This window comes from Streptopelia decaocto (genome assembly GCF_964273445.1).
Source record: "Streptopelia decaocto genome assembly, chromosome: 3".
NCBI lineage: Eukaryota > Metazoa > Chordata > Aves > Columbiformes > Columbidae > Streptopelia > Streptopelia decaocto.
In genome coordinates, this window is record NC_138656.1 from 113,235,023 (window position 1) to 113,260,888 (window position 25,866).

At 41.1% G+C, this 25,866-nt stretch overlaps 1 protein-coding gene across 4 annotated transcripts in view; it reads left to right on the forward strand.

Annotated features, from left to right (window-relative positions):
• The first annotated feature begins 631 nt into the window (after window positions 1-631).
• MFSD2B (MFSD2 lysolipid transporter B, sphingolipid) overlaps window positions 632-25,866 on the forward strand; it is a 39,985-nt gene continuing 14,750 nt past the window's right edge. For 2 of the 4 annotated variants that reach the window (XM_082049019.1, XM_082049022.1), the window contains exons 1-8: window positions 632-794; window positions 5,800-5,916; window positions 10,155-10,279; window positions 13,735-13,858; window positions 15,867-15,945; window positions 19,828-19,997; window positions 24,887-24,977; window positions 25,075-25,196. In XM_082049019.1, the coding sequence (XP_081905145.1) occupies window positions 762-794; window positions 5,800-5,916; window positions 10,155-10,279; window positions 13,735-13,858; window positions 15,867-15,945; window positions 19,828-19,997; window positions 24,887-24,977; window positions 25,075-25,196 (861 nt within the window). In that variant the 5' untranslated portion in view covers window positions 632-761. Of the gene's footprint in view, window positions 795-908; window positions 1,762-5,799; window positions 5,917-10,154; window positions 10,280-13,734; window positions 13,859-15,866; window positions 15,946-19,827; window positions 19,998-24,886; window positions 24,978-25,074; window positions 25,197-25,866 lie in introns of those variants that run through there. The other 2 variants (XM_082049021.1, XM_082049020.1) reach the window with 2 other exon arrangements.

The following is a 25,866-nucleotide window of genomic DNA, read 5'->3' on the forward strand; positions in this document are numbered from 1 at the left end:
TGGGCAGCCTGTTCCAATGCCTCACAACCTTTTACATTAAGAATTTTTTCCTAATATCCAATTTAAACCTCCCCTAGTGCAACTTGAGGCTGTGTCTTGTTGTCCTACCACTTGCTACTTGGGAGACCAACACCCAACATGCTACAACCTCCTTTCAGGTAGCTGTAGACAGCGATAAGGTCTCCCTTATTGTTGGGGGTTACCTGTGGGGTTTGTGTCATCTCATGCCCAGTTGACCGAAGACAGCATTGCTGACGTGGTTATAAATCCACGTAAACATCAGTGCATCTCTTCAAAAGGCGAAGAGCTGGGGTTTTCTTAAGACTCTGGATGAAAACAGCCCCTGAAACCTTCACCGTCTCACAGCCGATCCTGAAGCGCTTCCCTGCGGGCCGAGGCGGGAGAGGCGGCCGCGCGGTGGCTCTGAGGGAGCGGGCTCTGCGGCGGCTGGGCTGGTTCGTTCAGCGCAGCGAGCCCGCGCTTCACCTCAGGCCCGGCTCCCGCGGCTGTCCCCACAGTCCCGCTCCGGCAGCTGCCCCGCTCCTCTCCACAGGGAAAGCGGCATGGAGGAACGGAGGGCGAGCGGGTGTTCTGTCCCCGCAGGGGCTCCTCTGGCGGGTCAGACCCTCTCCCGAGCCTGGCGAGCAGCGATAGCGCCCTCGTCCCTCCGGGGCGCTGCGTGAGGGCTGCGGGGCAGGACACCACCCGCCGCCCCGCCCCGGGACCGCAGGTGCTGGCGGGGGTGGGTTGTCCGCTTTGCCATGGCGGGGGCTGCAAAGGACACCCCGGAGGAGGTAAGGGGCTGGGGAGGGGGAGAGGCGGCCGGCGGGGGGGTTGAGCAGCCCCTCACTCAGCCACGGTCTCAGGGGGGAGTGGGGTTGGGGTCCCTTCTGTGCCCTACTGCTCCGGCCCGCTGGTTTTTAAATTTATTGCTAGTAGGTTACCGAAAGGGAGGTGGGCACTCCTGGGGCAGCCCGAACTCGCTGCCGCCGTGTTTTGTGTGGTGCAGCCGTTCTCAGCGAGTTACCTCAAACGCTTCTTAAACCCTCACACGCCCCCTCCTCCCTCACCAGGAATCTCAGCGTGACTCGGGTGTTCTCCCACCAGTGCTCTACCCGCTCCGGTGGCAGAATAAAGCTCATTCTCCTTCCACCCTCTGCCCTCCGGGGCCATCTCTGCCCAAGGCAGGTGCGGTGTGTGGGTGGGATGGGGTTCGTTCTCCTCAGGAAGCCTCATCAACTCCTGACTTACAGATGGGTGTTGAAAGAAAGTATCTAAACCTTCCTCTTTAGACTCGGTTCTTGCTGAGATAGAAGTTAGAGGCAGACAAGAGTGGTGCCCCCCTCGCTGTGTCTCTTGAGGTCGCGCTGGGAAGGCGCAGCTTCAGAACAGGGGGGCCGAGGACATTCAAGCCATGGAGTTGATCAGATGCTGTGGGCACGTGCTGTTCAGGCTTGAAATTCTATGTTCAGAAAGCATCTAGGTGAATTAATGGGAGAAGTCTGCAGATTTTAAACAGAAATGCTGTCATTGGCTCACAGAGCCCCTTGGCTCTATGTTGGCGGCAGCTGGAAGAATATCCCGGGAAAGCACCTCTGTACCCTCCGCTGTTCACGTGCCCTTTCGAGGTGTCTGCACCCGAGCTGTGCTCCTGTTGTTTCCTCCACGCAGGGGTGGGCTGATGTCGCTGAGAAACCTGAAAACAGTCCTCAAGATACTTGATATGAGGGACCTGGGATGCCACCCATGACTGTCACGCTTGTAAGAGGCAGTTTTATGGTCACTCACAGAACAGAGACATTACCAATATTATTTCTGCACTGAGAGAAAAGCTGACTCAAAACCTGCTCCTCGTTAGCTACATTTTCATTGTTTCTCAGATAAACCCAGGCTGGCGTTTATCTCTGAGCCACAGGTTTTGCTCTTTTTTCTTACTGCTTTTAAATTACTTGTTGGTTCAGTTCTGGACTCAACTGATAAATAATAGCTTAGGACAAAATGCAGCTGCTCCCTATGCCCGTAATGTTCATGCAACATCTTCATACAGTTGAAAACAGTAGTTTTCAATGTGCTTAAATAATTTCTTTAGAAATAAAATGATGTGTTGTAAACATTGTATTCAAATTCTGTTCTGTTGAGGAACAGAAAATTTACAAGCAATGAAAAGTACAGTTTTAACTTATGAGAGAATTAAAAATAAAGGAACTGTGGTGTATGAGATGCATTCATTTTCTATAACAATGTTTAAACTTATTCTTCTATTTAAGAAGCAAAATCAAATCTGTCAGCTATTATGCTGTCTTGCTTTACCTTGAGACACAATTAACTTTTATATGAAGGGGGCATGTATAAGTACAAAATTGTCAAGTTAATCTGAGAACAAAATATGTTATAACTTCATTTGACCTTCCTTTCTCTTACCTCTCACCCCATCCTCTCACCTTTTTTCTAAAGACTATAGAAGCAATTTGGTGTTGACATTCAACTACACCAGAGGGATCTCAAAGCAAAATTAACATTGTCAGTACTTTGTATTTTGTTCCTTATTTGACCACTGCCTACACATTCAGACCTTTAATTAATTTTGGAGTACTTGAAGCTTCTGACAAACTTGCAACAAGTGAAAAAGCTTTCACTGGATTGCACAGAAATCAAGTGATTTCTTTTGCTCAAGGCAGCCATGCAGCAGGGAAATTTAAGATAAAAAACCCTGATAGCACATTGACGGTGAGCAACTGCCATTGGTCAAGCTGCACAAGCATGATGTTACCCTTCTTCAGTTTCTGGTGTCATTATTATAGCAATATCACGTAGTCCCAACCAGGGCTAGATCTTATGACAGACAGCTGCCATGTGTATCTTTTCTACTCTTAACTGTCAGCCCAGGAAGTTAGAAGGAAGAAAATATTTCAGCTTTGCTGGTGCAGAGACCTACCTTCCTTTTTACCACTGTTGAATGGGCTACTGAGGTAGAAAATGTGGTGATTACCATGTAACTTCAATAAAGAGAGCCAGAATAGATCATGGGCTGCTTGTTTTGGAAAAAGACGCCAGCATGTAGAGTCAGAATAATTATTTCTCAGCAGATAAATAGAAACTATGGGGCACTCAATGAAGTTACCAGGCAGCAGATTTGCAATGAAAGCAGTGGCATTTCCTTTCATGGTATGTGTCATTCACACATAGAACTGCTGTGGTATATTATGACTTAAAGCACGAATGAGTTCCAAAAATAATTAGGCAAAATAAAAGGAGAGCAGTTATTAAACAACAATCAGGATGTAACTTCCATTTTGGGAAGTACATGAACTGCTGATTGCTCGCAGTTTTGAGGCTGACTGAGCAGGACATCTCTGTGTGCTGTGTCCATTTGACACCTTGTTTTGTTCTGAAAAAAACATTCAGAAAAAAATAGTGAAAACTTAACTACTGCTGTGACGAAAGTATCAACTTGGCTTCAAGGTGATCTGGGAGTGTGGTTCAGAAAGCAGTTGGGCAGCATCCTTGGGGTGTGTGGAATCACAGCGAGACTTTAAAAAAAATGTGAATGTATTAAGATTATAAATTTCCTAACTATGAAGCTGATGTAAAGACAGGAGTACTGCCTACAGCTTGTAGGTTTAGAACTTGGTTGAGTGTTTCCTGTAAAACAACTTTAATTAGAGCAATTCTTAAGAACTTATATTTCTTTGTTTAATAAAAATATTTTGGAATCGTATATTTTATATGGAGGCATTTGTTTTCCTGTGTTCTCATGGCCTTAGCTATTGAAGGGATGTGGGGCGATGGTTTTAAACTGAAAGAGAGATGTAAGGAAGAAACTTTTGTGATAAGGGTGGTGAGACACAGGAACAGGTTGCCCAGAGGAGTTGTGAATGCCCCAACATTGGAAGAGTTGAAGGTGAGGAGCAATGGGGCTCTGAGCAACCTGGTCTGGGTAAAGGCGTCCCTGCCCATGGCAGGGGAGTGAACTGGATGATCTTTAAAGGTCCCTTCCAACCCAGATCATGAATAGACTAGACTAGACTAGACTAGACTAGAATATTCTGAGTTGGAAGAGACCCACAAGGATCATCAAGTCCCACTTATGTATGAAAAAGGGAGAGTCACTTTGTGTAGCAAATACGTATATAGTCTGTTTGTTGTGTTTAAAGTTTCTTTCCAAATTAAACAGTATATTGTTCTGATGAAGTCTGTCTCGTGACTGTTTACCTCTCTTTTTTTTCTGGAAAGAAGAAAATTGCCCATATGGAGTCAAGTGACGTCTGCTGTGGCTATAATACCATTCTGCACCTCGTGACCTGACACTGTCCTCTTGGGTGTAGTAATGGGATATTGCCCCATTTTTCTCTGTGGAAACAGAAAAAGGAAAGAATCCTGATAACTTGAGCTTGCTTGTTCACACCCACTCAGATAAAACAGTTCAAAGGCAAATGATTAGATGATGAAAGGCTCTGTCTAGAAATCTAAAACTTATCAAAACTGTTAGGTAGTAAAGATGATGGTACTTAGTAAATTTAAAAACATTCAGTAATTAGGTGATGTATCAGAATCTTATCATTGTGGGGGGACTCATTACCATATATCTATTTTTATCCTGATCTAACATAAGAATTAAGGGCTTGTGTCTTCAGAGGGAGGGCAGACCCAGGATTAATTTTGCTGCTTCTACTCACGTTTCCTGGTTCCTGCTCACAGCAATCTTTAAAGAGAGACTGCAAGCCTTCAAGTCTAAATTTGGGTTGGATTTGTTGTCCCTTTGAAAGGGATACAAGATTAATGCTGAGTCACTTTCTTCCCATATTTTGAATTTTATGGCATGAAATTAAGTCTTAAGATTTTTTTTTTAAAGGCTTTTTAGTATTGTGGAACTTGTACTATTGGAGAACACAGCGTTCTTCATTAGAATTTCTATTAGTCGCTGTATTTTTTAATCTTTTCATTGCGGTTATGAAACCTTTTCAGCTTTTGTCTTACTCTCATTTAGCAATTCTATCAGAGAATATTGTCAGATGCTTATGATACTTTTCAAACATCAAAAAACAAATGAGAGCACGGTTTTGCAAAATTTTTGAAACACACTTGGAGTGACTTAAAGCCCTTCCTAAACAGGGCATGGGCCCCAATATTCCCTTTCTTTATTATGCCAATTTTCACAAAAGTTGTTGAAAAGTCAAGTCAAAAGGAAGGTGTACAAAGTCAAGCAACTTTATCAGGGTCACACCAGCATTTTGTGACAAAGGAAGGAAGGAAGGAACGAAACAAGGATGTTTCAAATCTATTCGGTCTCCATTTGTCTGTGGATCTTTCCTTCTAATTACCATGGCATGTGAGCGTATATCAATTATTATGGTCTGAAAGGTTAATATAAGAAATTATTTTCTTTAGAAAAGTTTTCAACCTCGAAAAAATCTGAATTAAACATTCAGAGACAAAACTAAGCTCAGAAAAGAGTGTAACAGGGTGTGTACTTCTGTGCTGCTTCTTGCTTGTTTGTGGACTTGTTTCTTTTCAACAGCTTGCGAGAAGCAGGTGGGTAAGCCCGGATTCCCTTGTAGGAGCACTATAATCTGGTTTTAGGGGCTGAATTAAGGAACAAGACCATTAAAAACCAAAGCAATGAGCATCCAAATGTCTGTTGATGGTAGGGGTTGAGGGCCTATGGATTTCATAGTGAAATGCCTGTGAAGCAAATCCCTGAATCTGGTGTTTGCCTTAGACTTTAACTTTGCAACTTCTGTAGCTTTTGACTTGTCTACCTTCTTTTTCTCATCACTCCTTCTGATTCATCTTGAACAGGAATACCGGCTCTCGATTTGCAGCAAATTGTGCTACGCGATAGGAGGAGCCCCAAATCAAGTGGCAGGGAGTGCTGCTGCTTTCTTCCTGCAGATCTACCTGCTGGACATAGCCCACGTAAGTAGCACAAGAAACCTTCACAGATTGTAGACTTAGCTCAGCCTTGATGTTGTCAACAATATCCCTGGAATGATAAAAGCCGAATTAGCTAATAAAACTTTTAAATTGTCTTGTTATCATAGCCTCTAGATGTCCAGCATCCTGGAAACTTCATGAACTTGTCCAGAAATATATTATTTTTTCTTTTTTCACTAGTTTCCTTTCCATCTTCAAGGGGCCATTGTTTGCTTTTAGTTTGGGAATGTTAGAAGAACTTTAGGCACGGTAGAGCTCACATACTCACAGACACAAGAAAAAGCAGTTTTCTGTATCAGAGAGTATAAGATATGAGACATCTGAAACATTAACAGCACCATGCTGAGGTCATGAAGTTTTGTTCATTTGTTTTAGTCAAAAATCACTGCAGTTGCATCCAGTGGCCACTATAACTTCACATACATTTTATTTGTTTTGTCTAGGATAATTTCTTTGCAAAGAAAGCTTAGTTATCTTTCCAGAAGGTTCTTTGCTTCCTGTCTTTGGCTTTCTGGTGCAGAAGTAGACCTGGTAAAACAAAGCACTAGGAGTCACCTTGTTCATCTGACTTTCAGCTGCTCCAGCTGGATTTCAGGACAGCAGAGAAACAGAAAAATGATCCATAAACATTTTTTACCAGTTTGGATTGTCTTGTATGTCTGTGTGGTAACTAGGTGATACAGACAGAATATTATAGGATAGAAAAAAAAGGATTTTAGGAAGGTGAGGGCAAATTGCAGGAACTGTGAGAACAGATGTAGCTGAAACTACATGAGTGGGTTTTGGCACAGATGACTTTTTATTTGCTGGAAAGAACAGGAGGTTCTGGATCAGATATTGTTATCAGTTTGCTGTTTAAGCTGTAGAAAGACAGGATATCATGAAGAGGGGGAGTGAAGGTCTCCAAAAGGTTGGGTTTATGGTTTTCTGATATCAGAAGCTGAGGTGTGACCCACTGAAGAAATTTGCAACACAATAAGACTGGCATGTAAAACCAAAATCTTGAGTGTCTTGTTGAGACCAAAGTCATAAGATTTAGCAAAGGGGCCAGTTTTGGATAGTGATGTCAAAGATGGCAAGTGGAGAGAAGGATTTGGGGGTGCTGGGGGATGAAAGATTGGACATGAGCCAATAATGTGTACTTGCAGCCTAGAAGGCCAATTGTATCTTGGGCTGCATAAAAACCAGCAGGTGGAGGGAGGTGATTCTGCCCCTCTGCTCCGCTCTGGTGAGACCCCACCTGCAGTTCTGTGTCCAGCTCTGGAGCCCTCAGCACAGGACACACATGGACCTGTTGGAGAGGGGCCACAGGAGCCACAGAAATGATCTGAGGCTGGAACAGCTCTGCTGGGAGGACAGGCTGAGAGAGCTGGGGTTGTTCAGTCTGGAGAAGAGAAGGCTCCAGGGACCTTATTGCAGCCTTTCAGTCCTTAAAAGAGACCTATAAGAAAGATGGGGACAGACTGTTTAGCAGGGCCTGTTACAGCAGAACAAGGGGTGATGGTTTTAAACTGAAGGAGGGGAGATTCAGGCCAAACATGAGAAAGAAATTTGTTACACTGCGGGTCGTGAAACCCTGGCCCAGGTTGGCCAGAGAGGTGGTGGATGCCCCAACCCTGGAGACACCCCAGGCCAGGCTGGATGGGGCTCTGAGCAACCTGATCTGGGTGATGTCCCTGCTCATGGCAGGGGTTGGACTGCATGAGCTTTGAAGGTCCCTTCCAACCCAAACTATTCTATGATCTTATGATGATGTGGAGTCTGAGGAGCTAGAGACAGAACAGGTAACTGGGAGATGCTGCAGGGAGGTGGATGCAGCTCTGACTACAACTGTTTTACACTTACATCAAGAATGGCAATACAAGCATTGGGAATGAGAAAGACACTAATACCGTTTTCCCAGTGTGCTTATAAATACAGCAATTTCCTCATTTTCTAACAGAAAAATTGGAAATTCTTGAAGCTAGGGACTGTTTATTTCTTCATGTGTTTGTGTACATTGCACAGAAAGCTGGGGTTCTTGCATCTTTGGGCACTACGTAAGTAAAAGACATAATAATTATTATTTTGTTAACAAGCTCATACTGAAACCAAGTAATTTTGCTTAATGTTTGTAATGATACACTTAGTACTTCCTTAAGGGGCTTAATTATTTGTTCCTTGATGGTTTAGTTTGTTCTCTGAAGAAATCCCGAAGAGACAGGATTTATTTCAAGGCCTGATAAACAGCTCTGAAATCCTGTGGTGTTTTCTACATATTTTCAGTGGAGAGAACATAATTTTATAGCCACTACTTGGATTTAATTCTTGCCCACTTAGAGGGCAGAACAGTTTTAGCGCTTTGAGATTATGAAACTGACTAGGTATAATCTGTCATACAGGATCTGGATCCTTTCTAAGAAAATTACATTTTATTCATTTGCTGTAGCTTACATTTTTCCATTTGAATTCAATATTCCACCTAAATTATCTGTATTATATAATTTACTATGGACATATAAAGGTAACTCCAAACCACACAGGATCCTTGAGTCAAATTACTAGACAACACCAGAATCTTTGATAATAGGATCCTGACCTTTATTCATTTTGAGATGAGTGAATTTAACATATTTTATCTCGTGTTTTATTAACACTGAGCAATTTCTGGCATTGGTACAGACAGACACTGTCTAGATTTAGAGTCTAAGAAGTGCAGCCAAGGGACTTATAAGCCCGCAACGATGATGAAGACAGGGTGACTACACAGACTGCACTCCTGATATGGGAGGTTTTAATTTTCCTCAAGGCTTTCTTCCACCTCTCTTTATCTAATACTCACTTGCTTCCTGGCTATTCAAGTTATCTGAACAAAATACCAATGTGAAACCCACTTAATTTGGAGTTTTCTGTCTCTGTGTCCCTCATAACTGCAGTATTTCAATGCCTGTACCTTTCTGACTGCTGTTTTCTTCTTACTTTGGCTGACATGCCTCTTGAGAAGCCGTAGTGACCTGTGAGCAGTTCCAGCGCAGCCCCCACAGCAAGTCTGGCTCAGGGCTGGTGGGCTACTGGCCACCCTGGCTGTGGGAAGCCACAAGTCAGCAAAGGTGGATGAGGGGAACGTCAGCAAACTGCTGTGGGACACTGCCCAGCGCTCATCCCAGCTTTATCCTGTGGTGCAGCAATAGGATCATAGAACGTCCTGAGTTGGAAGGGCCCACAAGGATCATCCAGTCCAAGTGTTCAAGAAGCCAGTGTTCAAGAAGAGACTGGACAACGGACTCAGACACATGGTGTGAACTGTGGGGTTGTCCTGTGCAGGGACAGGAGTTGGACTCCATGATCCTTGTGGGTCCTTCCAGCTCAGGCATTCTATGATTCTATGATTCTATGATTCTGCCTCCCTTACAGTTTCAGTGGCATGAACTGAGCACTTGAAAGAGAACCCACCTTTTTCAACTGTTGCGTGATACAAACTCCTCAGCTCTCCACAGATATATGTGAAAAATAACTAATTCTCCTGGGATAAACTGTTTCTGTAGAGACACTTAATATGGTCCTTCTGGGTTAACTTCACAGGTTTGCTACTTGGCCATTTTCTCCTCTTATGTAATCCGTGAACGCTTTTCCAGTGAGATTTGTTGGACATGTGCTGGCAACTTTGATTGGAACAGATGTTCCTTATGCAGTTCAGTTGTCACAGTTCAGTTCTGGGGGGATAAATCTCGCTGTGCCACAACCTCTTCTGCAGCCACATGCCACCACTTGGCAGCCTTGTCTGTAATCTCGGGAGATGAAAAAACAGAAGGGCATGTAAACAACTCCCTCTACTTTTTTTTTTCCTAGATCAGGTCAAGATAAAGATGGGGAAATGGGTCTGTGTGGGGAGCAAAGCGAGGAGGTAATTACATGGGCACATGGTCAGGTTTTATGACTGCAACAAAGGCTTTAATCTACTATTTGACTGACTCGTTTTCCTAGTTTTAAACACATTTATAATCTCTCCTTCCTTGCACTTTTCCTCTCTAATCCCTTCTTGCATAGTACCTGTCTCAATGTCTTGTTTATTTACTACGGGTAACCAGTAGTAATTTCTATGACTGCAGCGGACATGTTTTGTAAATGAACTATCATTATTCTTTTAAACACTGAGGTTTATTCTAGAAAGTTGCTTTATGCTGTTGCATTGTATTGTGAGACAGTGGCTCCTGTTTACAGTATGGTGTCTGTACTTTCAGATTACTCCGTTTCATGCTTCTTTGGTGCTGTTCATTGGCAAAGCCTCAGGTGCAGTTACTGATCCTGTTGCTGGCTTTTTTATTAGCAAAAGTAGATGGACAAAAATTGGCCGTCTCATGCCCTGGTAAGCACAAACGAGTACATATAGTTATATATATAAATATGAATATTATGTGTTGTGATCGTATAGCCACCTCATTGAATTAGACTAATTTTCCATCGCTTGTTTCCCAGACAACAGTGATTCATTCTACATATGCAAAATTTTTTTAAAAAGGTCATGTAATCATGTAATTTCCTTTTAACTCGTTCACCCACGGAAACACAGAAGAAGTTTTCTACCACACAGAAAAATAAAGCCAAGACACTGCGTTGTTAACAAAACTGGAAGCTCAGATCTAAAACTTCCTTTATTCTGCAGTTGAATTTTCATCATTGTCTAGACTCCCTAAGTTTGGTTTCACTCCTCCAAAGTTGGAACTTGTTTCTACTTGTGTCCTGGTGCCTTCACTTCTCACATCAGCCTTCCAGGAGCTCCATTAACTTTAATTCTCTCAGCCTTTTAATTTGGGAAAGCATGTATGCAGACATGTGGGACAGATGTGACACCGCGGTGTTGAAGGGCACAGCAACCAGCGCTGCCCTGGCACTTTTACATTCTCTTTACAGCAGTCCTTCTGGTCCTGCTTCTCGCACGTCCCTGTAATCAAAATACTTAATTAAAAAATCACTATGATTTTTATAATGGAACAAGATGGTGTAAGATTTTGATCAGCATGTCAAAAGGGACAGAGTGACGTTTCACTGTGACATACTCACCTCTTGTAAATGCTCCAGCTAGTGGACTTGTTCATGTGCTCTCAGGATGTTAGAAGAATGAATGTTACTTGTATAGGAAGGAGATGATTGACAGGTGTGAACAAGAAAATTGGAAAGGAGTAGTCTGTGTTAGGGGAACCCAAGCTCATCTGTGCCACAGGGCATTTATTTGTTGGGTTCTTAGTATTTTGGAAGTCTGAGTAGTTTGTGAAATAGGTAGTCTTTCATCACTGCTCTATCTCATGCATTATAAGGTTGTATTGTAAGATTTTTAATTACTTTATCCTGAGTAAATAAATTTAATTTTAATGGATAATAAGCCCAGTTTTTTTAACTGGTGGTTCCCTTGCTGTTGTGTGGTTTTAGGGCTACAGAAACTTGTCTGTGAGCATCTTACATCTGACAAAGAATAGAAGGCAAGTACATGCTGGAAGGTGGCTGAGATCAGCTGCTCTTGGCCCCAGCAGGAAAAGGGACTTGGGGTCAAAGTTAAACTTTTCGTCAAGAGCCCCACAGGGAAAGAGGATCTTGCTGCTCTTGCTCTTTTCAGGATTTGGTTTGTAGCCAGGTGAATGGAATGCTCTTCCAACAAGCACCGAATTAACCAAGTAACAAAGTCATTAAAAAAGAAAATACTGACTTTTTATACAAGTGCCATTAGATGTATTCTGATGCCTTGGGTTTTTTTCAGTTCTCTGAAAAGACCGCAAATACACGTGTTTAGTGTTAGTGTTAAATCGATGTTAGAATAACTTCCACCCCAGCACAAGCATGAACTTATCAGCCCTTTGCACTGTAAGCCAGTTACTGTACAACTTGCATTTCTTACAGGAAAAGTGCTTATCTAACCCAGCCTTTAACTTGCATTTGTCAAACAGCTGCTTTCTTTCCAGAAGGATTTTGTCTGTATTTTTGGTCATGGTAAATTTTCATGCGAATTTTGTTCCTCCATTTTGGAGGTCAGAACATACTTACACAGAGCAAAAAATGGGTCTTCCGCTAGTTAAAAAATACTTCAGTATTATGAAATTATTCTGACTTCTTAAGTATCTAGAGTGAAGCAATGGAATTGGCTCAGTCAGAAAAGCTTGCCAGAGAAGCAAGAACATTAGTAAAGAAGGTGAATGTTTGACTATAGCTTAATACTCTACTCAATATAATAAGCTATCAATCTCTATTGATCTATTTTATGTAAGGTGTTTAAAAGGCACAAGCAGAAATTTACTTCAAATACACAAACCTGGTCAAATATTTTGTCAAAGGAGATAATAGTAGAATACTAGATATTCAGCAACTTCAGCAAGGCTCTGAAAACTCAGAGACATTACTGAGGAACGGAAAATGTGGACAGAGGAGGGAAAGAGAGAAGAATACTAAGAGGGTTATTGCTGAAAAGCCGCATGCAAAATTGACTATGAAAATATTTTACTAGGGTGAATCTGTCAGGACACCAGTCTGGAAGAGCTCATGCTTTTGGAAAGGAAAGTCAATTCCCTGAAATGCATTAGAATTTGATCCTTATTTGTGTTTTCCATTGCTGACTGGCTGTGGATGAACTGTGGCCTGGGGACCCAAGGGACAGAGAATACCAGAACCTGGCACTTTCCTTCAGTGCTCAGCTCCCGGTGACGCTGGCCATCCCAAAGAGCAGCGTGGGAAAGCCATTGTTTTACTAAACTATTTACCCACATTACTCTTTTGTATTCCAGGTTTTCAGTTCGCGATTGCAAAATAATCAGCTGACCCCCAATGTCAATAGTACTGTTGTGAAGGGATTAATCTGTTTTCTCTTTTACGTGTTTGGATATTTTTTTGTTGGGATCTTGGTCATCTAATTGCATTGTTTAATGCCTGATTTACAGGAATAGAGGAGCGCTCTGATTGCTGCTGCCACTCAGACTTTTCAGAAATAATAACATCTGACTGCCCCTTCCATATCATGGAGTTTGACAAGTGTTGTCTGCCTGAAACAATTTTTAGAGTAATGTAATTAATTGCTGGTGAATAGCAATGTCTAAAATTTAGATTTCTGTGGTTCTTTTTTTTCTTTTTTTTAAAGACACCTTCCTCACCACAGATGATCCTTTTGTTTTTGAAGTGATGAGGAATTTTGCTGTTGAGTTGAACGGAGCAAATTGTCATATACCCAAGTAGATACAAACTGCAGGAAGGTTTGCAGTGGGCTGTCTATTATCTTTTATGCAGTTTTCAGCATTTTAAAGTGTATTAATGTATTTGCACTTGCTCGAAGTAGCAATGAAGAGGCCAAGTTGAGAGGAAAACTGAGGATGTTAAAATCAGAAGAGGGAATCCTTGGTAATAAGGAGTCTCATGTGAAAATTGCTCAGGTGTGTGAAGACATGTGGCAATAGATCTTAGTTCTCAGTGGCTCTTTCTAACAAAGGTGTAGCCTGAGACATGTACTAGGGAATGGCAATACATGTATGTGTTACAGTGCATGTAAAGGGAAATTGAGTGTATTCTGAATGAGATATTAACTGAAGTATAACTCTTTTCTTTCAGATTTGCTGGGTTTTGTCAATATTATGGAAATACTTGTATACATTTTATATTAATCTGTGTATTTAATGCATGTTAACATTAAATACTTAAAAACATGGCGTTATTGTAGTTAGAAACACTGCACATAAAATCAATTGCATTATATTGATTATATTGCATTATATTGATAAGCAGGAAAAATTAATGTACTTTGCTATCATTATGTTGAGATTGTTGATGTGTCGACCTTCTTTGCAGGATGCTGGCATGTACACCTTTCACAGTAGTGTCCTATTTTTTTATGTGGTACCTGCCTCCTTTTGTATCAGGAAGAGTTGCGTGGTACCTGACTTTCTACTGCCTTTTCCAAGCACTGACCACAGTAAGTAGATAAATAATGATGTCCTCAGCAGTAACCTGCTTGTTTTCTGTGTATGTTAATGCATTCAGATTTAGTAAACTGAGATTTACCAAAACTTTACATTTGATTTCAGCTGCTAGTGTGTTCAAGGGATAGCCAGATGTTCTTCTATCAGACTCTCTGCTGGCTGATGGTTTCTGCCAATGCTTTCTCTGGCAAATGACCTTTTAATTTGGACACGTTACCTCCAACCACTTTCATTGGCAGTGTCCTAGATACTCAACTCATTCTTGTATAGATCCACAGAAACATTTGGATTTCTAATTCCGGTTACATAACTAACTTCTCAGAGCTTCTATTTTTAGGGGCAATTTGGGAGACCAAGTAGCTTTGTGGTTCTAGTTCTGGGTGTTTTGACTCAAGCTAGAAGACAATGAAAAGTCCGGGTACCAGTGCTGAAATAATAGTGGTAGTCATCATTGTGATATTTATACTTGGGTAGAAGAGTTTGGGCACATGAACTTTTTAATACAGCCCAGAACTTGCAATATTTATGCAGAACCCACCATTTCAGTGGATCGCAAAGAACTTCTCTGGCACTTCCCATACTGTACATGTAGGCTTGCGTCACCCCATTTTGCCTTATAGCTAATACCAAGGTGGAAAAAGGTATTTTCCATGCACAGCAGATTAGGACTAGAAATGAGACGGCTGCCTTGCAGTTTGGCAGGGTATATCCTGGCTGCTGGAATTCCACTTCCATGTTTTGAAAAGCAGCTTTCAAACGTTCCAGCTTTACACAGGAATACAGAATTCCCAGGTCCAACACATCTGTAAAGAGGAGAAAAGCCAAAGTCAAACAAGAAATACAAACATTTTAAATAGAATCATAGAACCCAAACTATTCACTAGCTCCTTTGTTTCCTCTGTGGAAAGACGGTCCAGAAGACATTCATAATGGCTTAAAATTATTTTCTTTCCTCTCTCTTTTGAAGGAAAAACACAGGTTTTCCATGAGAGCTTTGAAAACATATACATTTGCCATGTTTGGTGGAGGTGAACAGAAATGTATTTAGTACAAACAGAGTAGAATGCAGATTGTGAGACTTAATTGGCCTGGCTACAGACCTCTATGGTGGTGGAAACACCACAAAGATCTTGATTGATTGAGCAGGTTCATGTCCCACTTCCACAACAGTCTGATGGTTTGGCCTGTGTGTTGTTTCAAGATTTTAGGAGTTATTTTTCTTTTGGTTCAACATGATGAGGACAAGATCCCACTCACATCTTCACCATCCAAAACATTAAGCTTTTAATATCCAATAGTTATTTTCAACAAAGTGCTACTGGAGATAAAGCCTCTTCTGTAGTAAAAGTGGGGTCCATTTACCCAGCATTGCAATAAATATTATCAGTGCATATTTTCCACCACAATTTTACATTGAGGAATCAATTGCTAGATAGAGTGCTGTAAAAACAATCAATCAGCACTCCTCATCTATGTCTTTTGTTGGTGTGTTGACATAGCAATTGGGTATTTCTGCCTATTCTTAAATTAAGGAGTGTGTGGCAAAATGGTGCGGAAGACAAAGTAGTTTTCACACTTATCTGCTGGAGTTACATAGTAAGACAGATTTATACAGTCTTCTGGCTTGAATAAAGCAGAAAATTGTATTATCTTCATTATGTCTTTGCTTCCTGTTAGTTAGTTTAAGCTAAGAACATGACAGTCTCCTAGTGCAAAGAAAACTAGATGCTTTATAGCCTGGCTGTGAAGGACGTTTTCCCAAGGAAGCTGAAGGAGCACAGCATTAATGTAAAGCCTGCTAGTAATTTATTATTTGTATTATGAAATATACTTTTTTTTCTTTTTCTATGCTTTACAAATCAGAAATGTATGTCTTTGTGCTAAAAAGTATAATGTTCTAATAAAGTGAATTGCAAGGTCACATTAAATCATTTTTCCGGACATCAAGGGAATATAGCGTTTACTCTGACATTTCCTAAGTGATGTTCTTTCTTTGCATAGTTATTCCAAGTACCATATTCTGCTCTCACCATGTTTCTCAGCACAGACCAGAAGGAGAGAGATTCTGCAACAGCATACCGTGAGTGTGATCTGGGCTTTCTCCTGTGGATTAGGACTGAGCTTTATTTAAAATCATTCTCTGTCTATAGGAAGTTCCTAATGGTTTGTGTCCCTAGACCCGACTTTTATATGAGAGTTTTAATATCTAATGAAAAATATTTTGTCTTGTTAATGCTTCTATTTTTCTAGCTATATAGGAGACTTTGATGTTTAATTGTCTCAAATTGTCTGAGTAGCAATAAGCTCTTTTTGGTTTCTTGCTGGCCAGACGAAACAATGAAAATCACTCTTACTCAAGCCAGGGTAGGGAATAATTATTTCATTTAAAGGTGATTTGTAGGGGAAAAAAAAATGTGCTGATCTTCTTCAACATTCAATTAAGGAATGTCTGGAAGTAATTTTGAGTATTTTCCTTTTTTTTTTAGTTCAGATTTCCTTAGGTTTATGTTTCATGTTATAAACCTGTTTTCTCTGAAAAAATTTTCAGAACTCATAAAGCCAAGACAGTTCACCTCACAAAAAAAAGGAGAGTGATTTTGTGTGCATGTTCACACCAACTGAAATCTTTCTTTTGTTTCATCTGTGTTTATTTAATTCTAACATATACCAGGTAGTTTAAAGACAGATCTGGCTGTAATATAACTAGCATTCTGACTGTATTAGTTAAAAGAATGATGGCTTCCAGGCCATATCTCTGGCTCTTCAACAATCAAAACCAGACAAAGTTTTTGCTTTGAAGCAAATTGATCAGACCAAAAAAGTGCAATGAAAATATTTTCAACATTTCCTGTACAGATCATAAATTGAATGTAGGAGCAGTTTCTTCACTCCTTCTTCAGTCTTCAGTTGTGTCCGCACTCCTTCTTTACCATGTAGCTGCTCTCCTTCATGGCCACCAGCATTAAGCAAGGCAAAGAGAAAAGAGTCAAATATCATGTGAAAGGCTTTTCTATATCTTAACTTGTCCTTCAGTGTTGCTTTACAATAACTTGTAGGTTTTTTGTTGCATCTGTTTTCTCTTCCTGGCAAGCGCCCTTTTCCACCATTCCTTCTAACCCTGAACATACTTGCTCGAGTATGTTGAAAACTGGACCAGAGAAGCACATGGAAATGGCCAGAAGTGCTAACAAAAACCTGTCAGAAATTCTAGATACAGTACTCTCTGAGCGACCCTATTCCTTTCCGGCCACACGGAACAGTTGTAATTTGCTTTATCATCAACTATCTCAAGAGAAAGTCTGGGCTGGCAGTCATAGGACAGGACTAAACAGCAGGAGGTTCCAGTTCTGTTCTATTCTTTGGCACTGACTGTATTCTGAGTCATCTGGCCTAAATTCTAACTAAATCCATGTACCTAGTGTTTTCTATTGTCTGGGTTTATGTCTTCAGAGGCTGTGATCCAACTAAATGTGCTTCCCTATCCATTTATCCCATGCAAGGCTTCATAGGCATGTGAAATTTGTGCTCGTAAAAGCTGCTGAACTCCATGCCTGAGAGGTGTTACAGGTTTATAGTGTCATTTTATTGTTCAGAAAGGGTTTTACTTTTGAGTGTACAACTGTTCTCCTACGCCAAGTTAGGGTGGTGGTATGAACCATGGTTTTGACTTTTCATATGTTGGTATCTCTGTATACTTTGAAATCACATTTGTTTGGAGCCCAGTTTTCTTGTAATGATTATGACTATGTGATAGTCTCATCTTTTCCCCTTCTGTTTTTGTTTTTTTTTTTTTTTTTTTTAATAAGTGTTTCACTGAAATACTTTTGCCTCTCTTTGGGTTTCATAGAGAATTCTTGTTGATAGACTTTCTTGGATGCAGTCAGTTGTTCAGGCATTTCTTCAACTCTTTAAAGAAAAACAGCTGTGTAATATGAAGTGTGCTTTTTAAAAAAGGCTGGGATTAGAGGACCCATTACCCTCTATTGGAGACAAGCAGAACTGCTCTTTGTAAATTTTGTCCTGCTCTTTACTATGAATGCAAGCTAGAAATGCTGGATTCCAAAGTCACTTCAACATAAATCCTACTTACGTTTCTGGGCAAAATATAACCTACTTCAAGGTATGATCTGCTTTCTGAAAGATCATCTTTCTCTGCTAATGTGTAAAGTAATACATTATAAATTCTGAGCACACAAGAACTTTGAAGTATGCCTGTTCGTCAGCTCTTGCTACTTCTTAGAAAATAAGGTTTCATAATGGTTGTATTTCTGTTGCCTCTAATGATGCTTCTTGAGTTTTATTCTATGCAAGTGCTTGGCAAAATGCAGATGTAGAGCCCTAGGTAAAGGTCATAAATGTGGAGGTGGTGTTTTGAAGGAAAGCGGTGACTCAGGTGCATTGTCTTTGCACCGAGTAGTCAACAGTTTGGAAGCTCTGCGAGGCCCAGCTGAGGCCAGTTGTTGCGCAAACACTTCAGATCAGGTTGAGGGTAGAATTTCCACCATCTGCCAGCATTGGTTTAAATTAATGTTACATGAAGCCTCAGTTTTTCCATTCAGAAGCATTCTTTGCTTGGGAACGTACTAGCAATGGTTTAAATGATCCAGGTCTCCTAGGGAGCCTCTTTTCCTTTCCTTACTTGATCTTCTGTAGCTGTCTGTGTGCATTGCTCTCTCGTTAGATGGAGAAATACTTCAGTTCCTTTACAGGAATACACAAAAAGTCGTGTCCAAGGTCACCTAGGAAGGCTGTCATAGAGCAAGGAACTTGAATAAACCTGAACCCAGGAGCTTTTGAAATGCCTGTCCTTTCCCAGGGAGAGTATGACAACCACCAGTACACAACCTGCTGTGGAAGCGGCTCTTCAAGAATCCCCCACGGTGCTTCTGAGAAAGGGACATGGGACCCCTGGAGCAACTGAGAGAGAATAAGTAGAAAGAAGCCTGATGTTTGCGTCAATTAGAAGAGCATTCCCTCATAAACAGGGAGTCTTGGTCCCTGTTCCTAATCTGTTTATTTATTCAGCCCTGTGTACCTTTATGAAAAATGTGAAAATTCTCTGGAGCTAGGACAGTAATTCAGTTTATGTCACTGCCATGGGGATGGTGGGTATGGCCATATGACATGGAAACAGGAATGGTAGGCTTCAAATCCCTCAGGGTGAGAAGGCTCTAGAACCCAGATTACTCACCTCTCACCTGCAAGAAAGCTGTAGGAACTAGCTGCCTTGTTGGCTCATCTTGAGTACATGAAGCATGATCTGGATGCCCGTGTTAGATCTTTGCTTTCCCAAATGGAGACTTCGGTTGTTTTTCAGATGATTCACTGTTCTGATGGCACTTGGAGTGTTAGCGATATAAATTGTTCTCTGATGTTGGGGTAGCCATTTCTGCCTGACTGTGGCCTTAGGCAGTTAACAGCATCTGCTGTTTCCAAGGGCTTTGCAGCTGTATTATTTCCAACATAAACCTGAGATAAGGATTGTTTTATTTTACAGTTGGAGAACCTAGAGGTCCGATCAGATAAGTGGCTTGAAAAATGTTTCACAAGTTACTGTCAAGCTGCAAATGAAAGGTCTGATGTCATGGCTCCTAGTCCCACTTTGGAAAAAATGGCACTCAGCATTTACACTGCTCTGGTCCTTCAGATGAAAGATTTCTGTGTTATCCTCTTGTGGCTCCAAATCTCAGCCGCATCCATCATGCAGCTTGTATAAAAGAGGCTCTTCCATGGAGACTTCTAAAAGCTGATGAGAAAATAGATGACAAAACTCTCTTTCCTTGAAACTGTTCTATTACTGACCTTCCAGTTCTGCTGTTCTTGGTATTGCTTTTACTGCTTGTTCCCTGTAAAAGAAAATGGTTTGATGAGTTTTTTTCTCAGTGAGACAAAAGAGCAAGCTTGCAGTGAGTGGAAGAATCAAGTTCTCATCCTCAGTGCACATTTGTCCTTCCTTCTTTAGGAATGACCATGGAAGTGCTTGGGACCTTGATTGGAGCTGCACTTCAGGGGCAGATTGTGGCCAGTGCTCATGTCTCTCATCACTGCACTGTGAATCCCCCAGGAAATACAACCGACTCCTGGCATCACCCTTCCAGCTTTCCAGACCCCTCAGATCCCCTGTCTCATCAGGTAAGTGTCTATGGGAGCACACTAAAACCTCTTAGGGAAAGGGGTGTGGGTATTTCTGTAACACCGTATCACATCCAGACCCATGAGCACGAACTCAAGTTCCTGAAATCAGTAACACTGGAGCTGAGATGACAACCTTGTCTTTGCAACCCCATCTCAGCATAACAGCAGAATTACACTGAGTGGCTGTGCTGCAGATGCCAAACTGCAAAGTCACTAGGAGGTATATAGCAATCTTCTGTTTTCACTAGGGGCTGATTTACATTTTTAAATAGAAGTTTAGTAAGAAAAGCTTACTCCACCTTGCCAGAAATACTGTATCCACTTCTGGGGCCCCCAGCACAAGACAGACATGGACATGTTACAGTGGGTCCAGAGGAGGCCACAAAAATGGTCAGAGGGCTGGAACAGCTCTGCTGTGAAGAACAGATAAGAGAATTGGGGTTGTCGAGCCTGGAGAAGAGAAGGCTCCAGGGAGACCTTATTGTGGCCTTTTAATGTGTAAAAAGGACTTATAAGAAAGATGGAAAAATACTTTTTACCAAAGCCTGTAGTGACAGGACAAGGGGCAATGTTTTTACATTGTGAAAGAGAGTAGATTTAGACTAGATAAAGGGAATAATTTTTTTTACTATGAGGGTGGTGAGACACTGGAACCAGTTGCCCAGAGAAATTGTGGCTGCCCCATCCCTGGAAGTGTTTAACGTCGGGTTGGATGAGTCTTTGAGCAGCCTGGTCTAGTGAAAGATGTCCCTGCCCGTGGTAGGGGGATTGGAACCAGAGGAACTTTAAAGGTCTCATCCAACCCAAATAAGTCTATAATTCTGTGAAAAAATGGTGGCTCTAGCAGGATCTTTCAGCTCAGCAACACTGCTTTTCAAATTAGTTCTCACTAGGGATCTCCTGTAAAGATTAATGGCTGTTGTGCGAAGGAAACTGTAAGTCCCACTTGCAGTCTGTGTTCTTGTGAAGGTGCAAATCACTGTTGAAAGTCAATGGTAGGTAACAGGCAATTAGTGGGAGCAGGGCTCAGGGGTTAACGTGTGGAATGAACCTACAGATCCATGCTTGTTCTGTTCATTTCCCACAGCAGAATTTTCCTGTAATCCTGCACAAGTAATTTAATCTCTTCATGCTTCAGTTTGCTGGTTTTTGAGAAATGGAGAAGGTTTTATGTCTGGGACGAAATCCTAAAACCTGATCCAAACCTCAGTGAACACAATTTGATAGTCTTCCATTGTTTCCAGTGGTCTTGAAACAGGCCACGAAACAAAAAAATACCTTGTGTAGTGTTTTTAATGTCACTTGTAAAATCAGCATTTTGTTGGTTCCATTTTACCAGTTGCTCGATTCAGCCTTTCTTCTTTTGTTTTTATCTGTTTCTGTGTCAATGCAGGTACTCACTGATACATAAAATTCCCCATGAAGAAGACTCCTTGACCTGAGTCTAATCTCAGGTGCTTGGTACAAATCAGGATATACGTATTCATGCTCTGCTTATTGTAGTCAAATAGCTCTTACTACCACTCTTCAGCAGCAGTGAAATCACAAGCTAAAGGCATATTTTTATGCATGGTTTGAATTTACATACCCTGGTACCAACACTGGTAGTCCAGGAAGGGGACCAAGCCTTGCCTACCCGCAAAACCAGTCACTGTTCTCTGCCTCTGTGCTACCTGATCCGTGTTTTTTGGTACAGCTCAGTATAAAGCTTCTCAGAGAGCTGATTTGGGAAACGGCCTGGAGAGAGCTGAGCTGCTTCTGTAAATGGCCGTGCCATTTTATAGCTGATTAAAGTGGTTTTTAAGCTGCTCATTAGGTAACTTCTAGTGTATATTTTAGCAAGACAAGAACACCATCCTGTTTTCCTTCTAGCTTCTAGGACATGCTTGATGTAGAAAACTACCATGCTGTTACAGCTCTGTGGATTGTCAAGAGGAGTATCTTGAAAAGTTGTGGAGCAAGCTGAATTCCATTGCATAGCAGATTCCCCGTCGAATCTGCTTTATGCCATGATCAACAGCTGCTTCTTTCAAATCTCTTAAATGGCTTTAAAGGAAAAAAACAATAAATCTTGATTTATTTCCTTTCTTCCTAACCACATGTGCTTTCCTGTCCTTTTTGAGGTAGGAAGAAGATGGGGAAAGAAGCTAAACAATGAATCAACTGTCGAGTAGGCTTTAATTTGAAAAAAGCAGTGAACATATATAGCCTAAAGTAGCCACAGTTTGTAGGTAGGAGTAATATGTTTCATTAAACTAGCTACTAAGACTAGGAAACAGTGGAAAAGCTTTTAGACACGCAAACATTTTTCAGGTCTGAAGTAGTTGCAGTGTGACTGGAAAATTGTCTTTTTTTTCCAACTATATGAGTTAATTTAATTAAAGATATTACCTTCTTCATGTCGCTTCCTTATTTACAAGCAGCCTTGTGTTCATTTTTTGTGAGGATGTACATGTACAATACAATATGTGCCTGTACTGCATTATCGACAGGAGACGTTATATCTTGAATTTTGGTTGTATGGCTGATGGACATTGAGTTATAAATTGAGGCAAGGGTAGAGTCTATGAATCTGAAGTACCTCCATCATTAAAAAAAAAAAATAGAAAAGGCCAAATCTTAATGGTTTCTTAGTGCCATTAAGGAGTATGACCTGACCCTTTTTCTCATGAGGACTAATTCTTAGCTGCTCAAGAGCACACCTAGTTTAAAAGAAGTCCTAGTGAATGACTGATATTATTTTGCTCATTATTAAAGAAAGGAAGTGGAAGAAATGGTTATTTACAAGATCTTCCAAAGCTGTTACTGTAAGCTTAGGGGTGGATCTTCCTACTAGAAACCAAGCATGGATATTGAAATAGTTCATAGATGGATAAGAAGATTTGCTTAGGGTCAGAGAATCTTCCTTGGCCTTCCATGAATATCCTTGCTAGTTTAAGCTCAAATTACACTTAACTACGACCTGTGAAAGAAAGCATTTAAATTCAATTGTTTCAAGCAAATTAACAAATAAATAGACATGAAATATAAAATTCAGAAGAGAGTCCGGTTACTATCCTTTTTTTTTCTTCTGGCTAGGCTGCCTTTGAGACTGAAATTACCTAATTTAACTGAACTCAGGTATCTACAATACTGCCATCTGTAGTCTGTGCAAGCCATAACTGATAGTATCAAAGTACTCTGATATAAAATAAACAAACAAACCGCACCAAGCCTTTACCCCAAATAAAGAATACTCCTGCATTCCTTTATTTCACCATGTATTCTCCTGAAATGTAAATATCTTAACAAAAGCTGTTGTTTTGAAGATTATCTACACTTACATGGTTCATCTCTCAAACCTTGCATCTGTACAAAGTGACTTTATATTTGGGAGTACGTTCTTGTAATTGTAATTGTATTTACCGCTTGCTTCCTAGATTTATAAAAATTCCATTTGCAACATATTACCGATAATTTGGAATCATTGTCATAAAACTCTGTAACTAGCACTGATTTTATATTTGATAACACAGTATAAAATAAATTATTACAGAATACTAAAGCAAAATATTTTTTTAAAGCTTTATTCAAGAGTCAGTGTAATCCGGATTAGAAAAAATAAATATGAGCTAATGGTCTGGGAGGCGTCCTTGGAGGCTTTGTTCCCCTGGCTAATGGGAAGCAAAGATTTCTGAATTTGCTTGAGTATTTCACTAAGTAACCATTAAAGCAAGCATGCAAACTAAGATATTATCCAAAAATTGGCATTAAAGTGTGATCTCTAAAATTCATTGGAGCTTAAAGGAAGCTTTTTTATCATTATGTATAAACGCAGTAACTGTAATAATTATGTTTACGTCAGTTCCGAGGGCTTTGCTACTCAGCATGAAGATATAGCTTGCAGTCTGTGTAGCTTGAGCAACTGAACTTACTAAAAATCAGAATCACTTGGTGGATGCTGCCTGCTTTCGATAGATGACTCTATATAACTAGTCTCACTATAAGCAAATTTTTAAAACACTCTGATTGCCAACACAGTAGTCCTTGTGTTCACAGCTGCTGCTGCTTTATTTTTCTTTTTTTTTTGAGAAATATATACTTATGTGCCCTCCATTTATCCTAAAGTAGGTGTTGTTTATAAATGAACTGCAACTATCCTGTATCAAAAATAACATGGTCAGCAAGACAAGGGCAGTGATCCTTCCCCTGTACTCTGCATTGGTGAGGCCACACCTGGAGTATTGTGTTCAGTTCTGGGCCCCTCAGTTCAGGAAAGACATTGAAGTGCTGGAGTGGGTCCAGAGAAGAGCAACAAGACTGGTGAAGGGACTTGAACACAAGACCTATGGGGAGAGGCTGAGGGAGCTGGGGTTGTTTAGTCTGGAGAAGAGGAGGCTTAGAGGTGAGCTCATCACTCTCTAGAACTACCTGAAGGGAAGTTCTACCCAGGTGGGGATTGGTCTCTTCTCCCAGGCAGTCAGCAATAGGACAAGGGGGCATGGGCTTCAACTCTGCCAGGGGAAATTGAGGCTGGAGATTAGAAAGCAATTCTTTGCAGAGAGAGTGGTCAGGCATTGGAATGGCTGCCCAGGGAGGTGCTGGGCTCACCGGCCCTGGAGGTTTTTAAACTGAGATTAGACATGGCACTTAGTGCCATGATCTAGTAAATTGACTGGAGTTGGACCAAGGGTTGGACTTGATGATCTCTGAGGTCTTTTCCAGCCCAGTTGATTCTGTGACTCTGTGATACTGCAGAAGTGAACATTTTTCATAAAAGACAGTTGGCTGTCTTTTGACGGGCATTTCTTCATTTGCAGATGACTCACCAGAAAGAGACTGAAATTTTCATCATGTCTTGTCATTCTCCTGTCACAATTTCAAACACGTCTTTTTTCTTTCCAAAGGCAAAAGTTTATATGATTGCAGCAGGGGTCATAGGAGGTGTGTATCTTCTTGGAATCGTCATTCTTTTTCTCGGAGTAAAGGAAAAAGATGGTAAGATATATATAAGTATGCCTAGATTTAATCATAAATATTTTGCATTCATCTCTGAAAAAAAATATTGTTATTTTATGTGTTCTGCTCCTCTTAGATCCTTATGCCTTAAATTCAGACAGAGCAATTCCTTTTTGTAAGGGGCTTGGACTCACCATGAAGCACGGTCCATATGTGAAACTTACGGCTTCGTTTCTTCTCATCTCGACAGCAGTTCAGGTAACTTCAGGCTCTCTGTGTCTGTGTGTTGGCCTCAGTCCTGTCCCAGCATGGGGAGGTCTGCGGCAGCTGAAATGCAAATAACCTTTGAGTGGAGGTGCTGATAGAGGGGGAGGTGCCTTCCCCTACAAACCAGTAGGGAACCAGAGTCCCTTTTTGGTGCCTGGGGTCCTGTGCAGCTGGAGATGGTTCTTTCAAACAAAAAGCAAAACCAAAGTCCTGACCATTTAAAGATGTTTTTTTTTCCCCCCCCCCCATAAAAGGTGAGGAACTAGTCCTAGTGACTCAGATTAGGTCATTATATGTTATCTATCTACAGTCTCCTGTGGTTTCAGTTGCTTTGAGAATGCTTTTTCCTCTTCTCTCTGTTCTTCTCTATAGTGTGTGCCGCTTCAAACCATTGCCCCTTTCCTTTGCATAGGTGACTGTTCTCAGATGGCAGCTGAACTGGTTCTTATGGAGCCTTTCATGATGGAAGGCATTAGGTCAGAGTAAGAAGATGTTCAGAGGCAGGAGGTCTCACCTGTCTCGAAGCTAGATAGAGCTCATTTTCAGATGAGGACCTGCAGTCGAATGTGGCTCTCGCAAAAAGATGTATGTCCTCCCATAGAGAGAAGCTGCAGAAAAACTTCAAGCCGCTTAGTAAGGAACCCTTACCCCTCATAGTCCA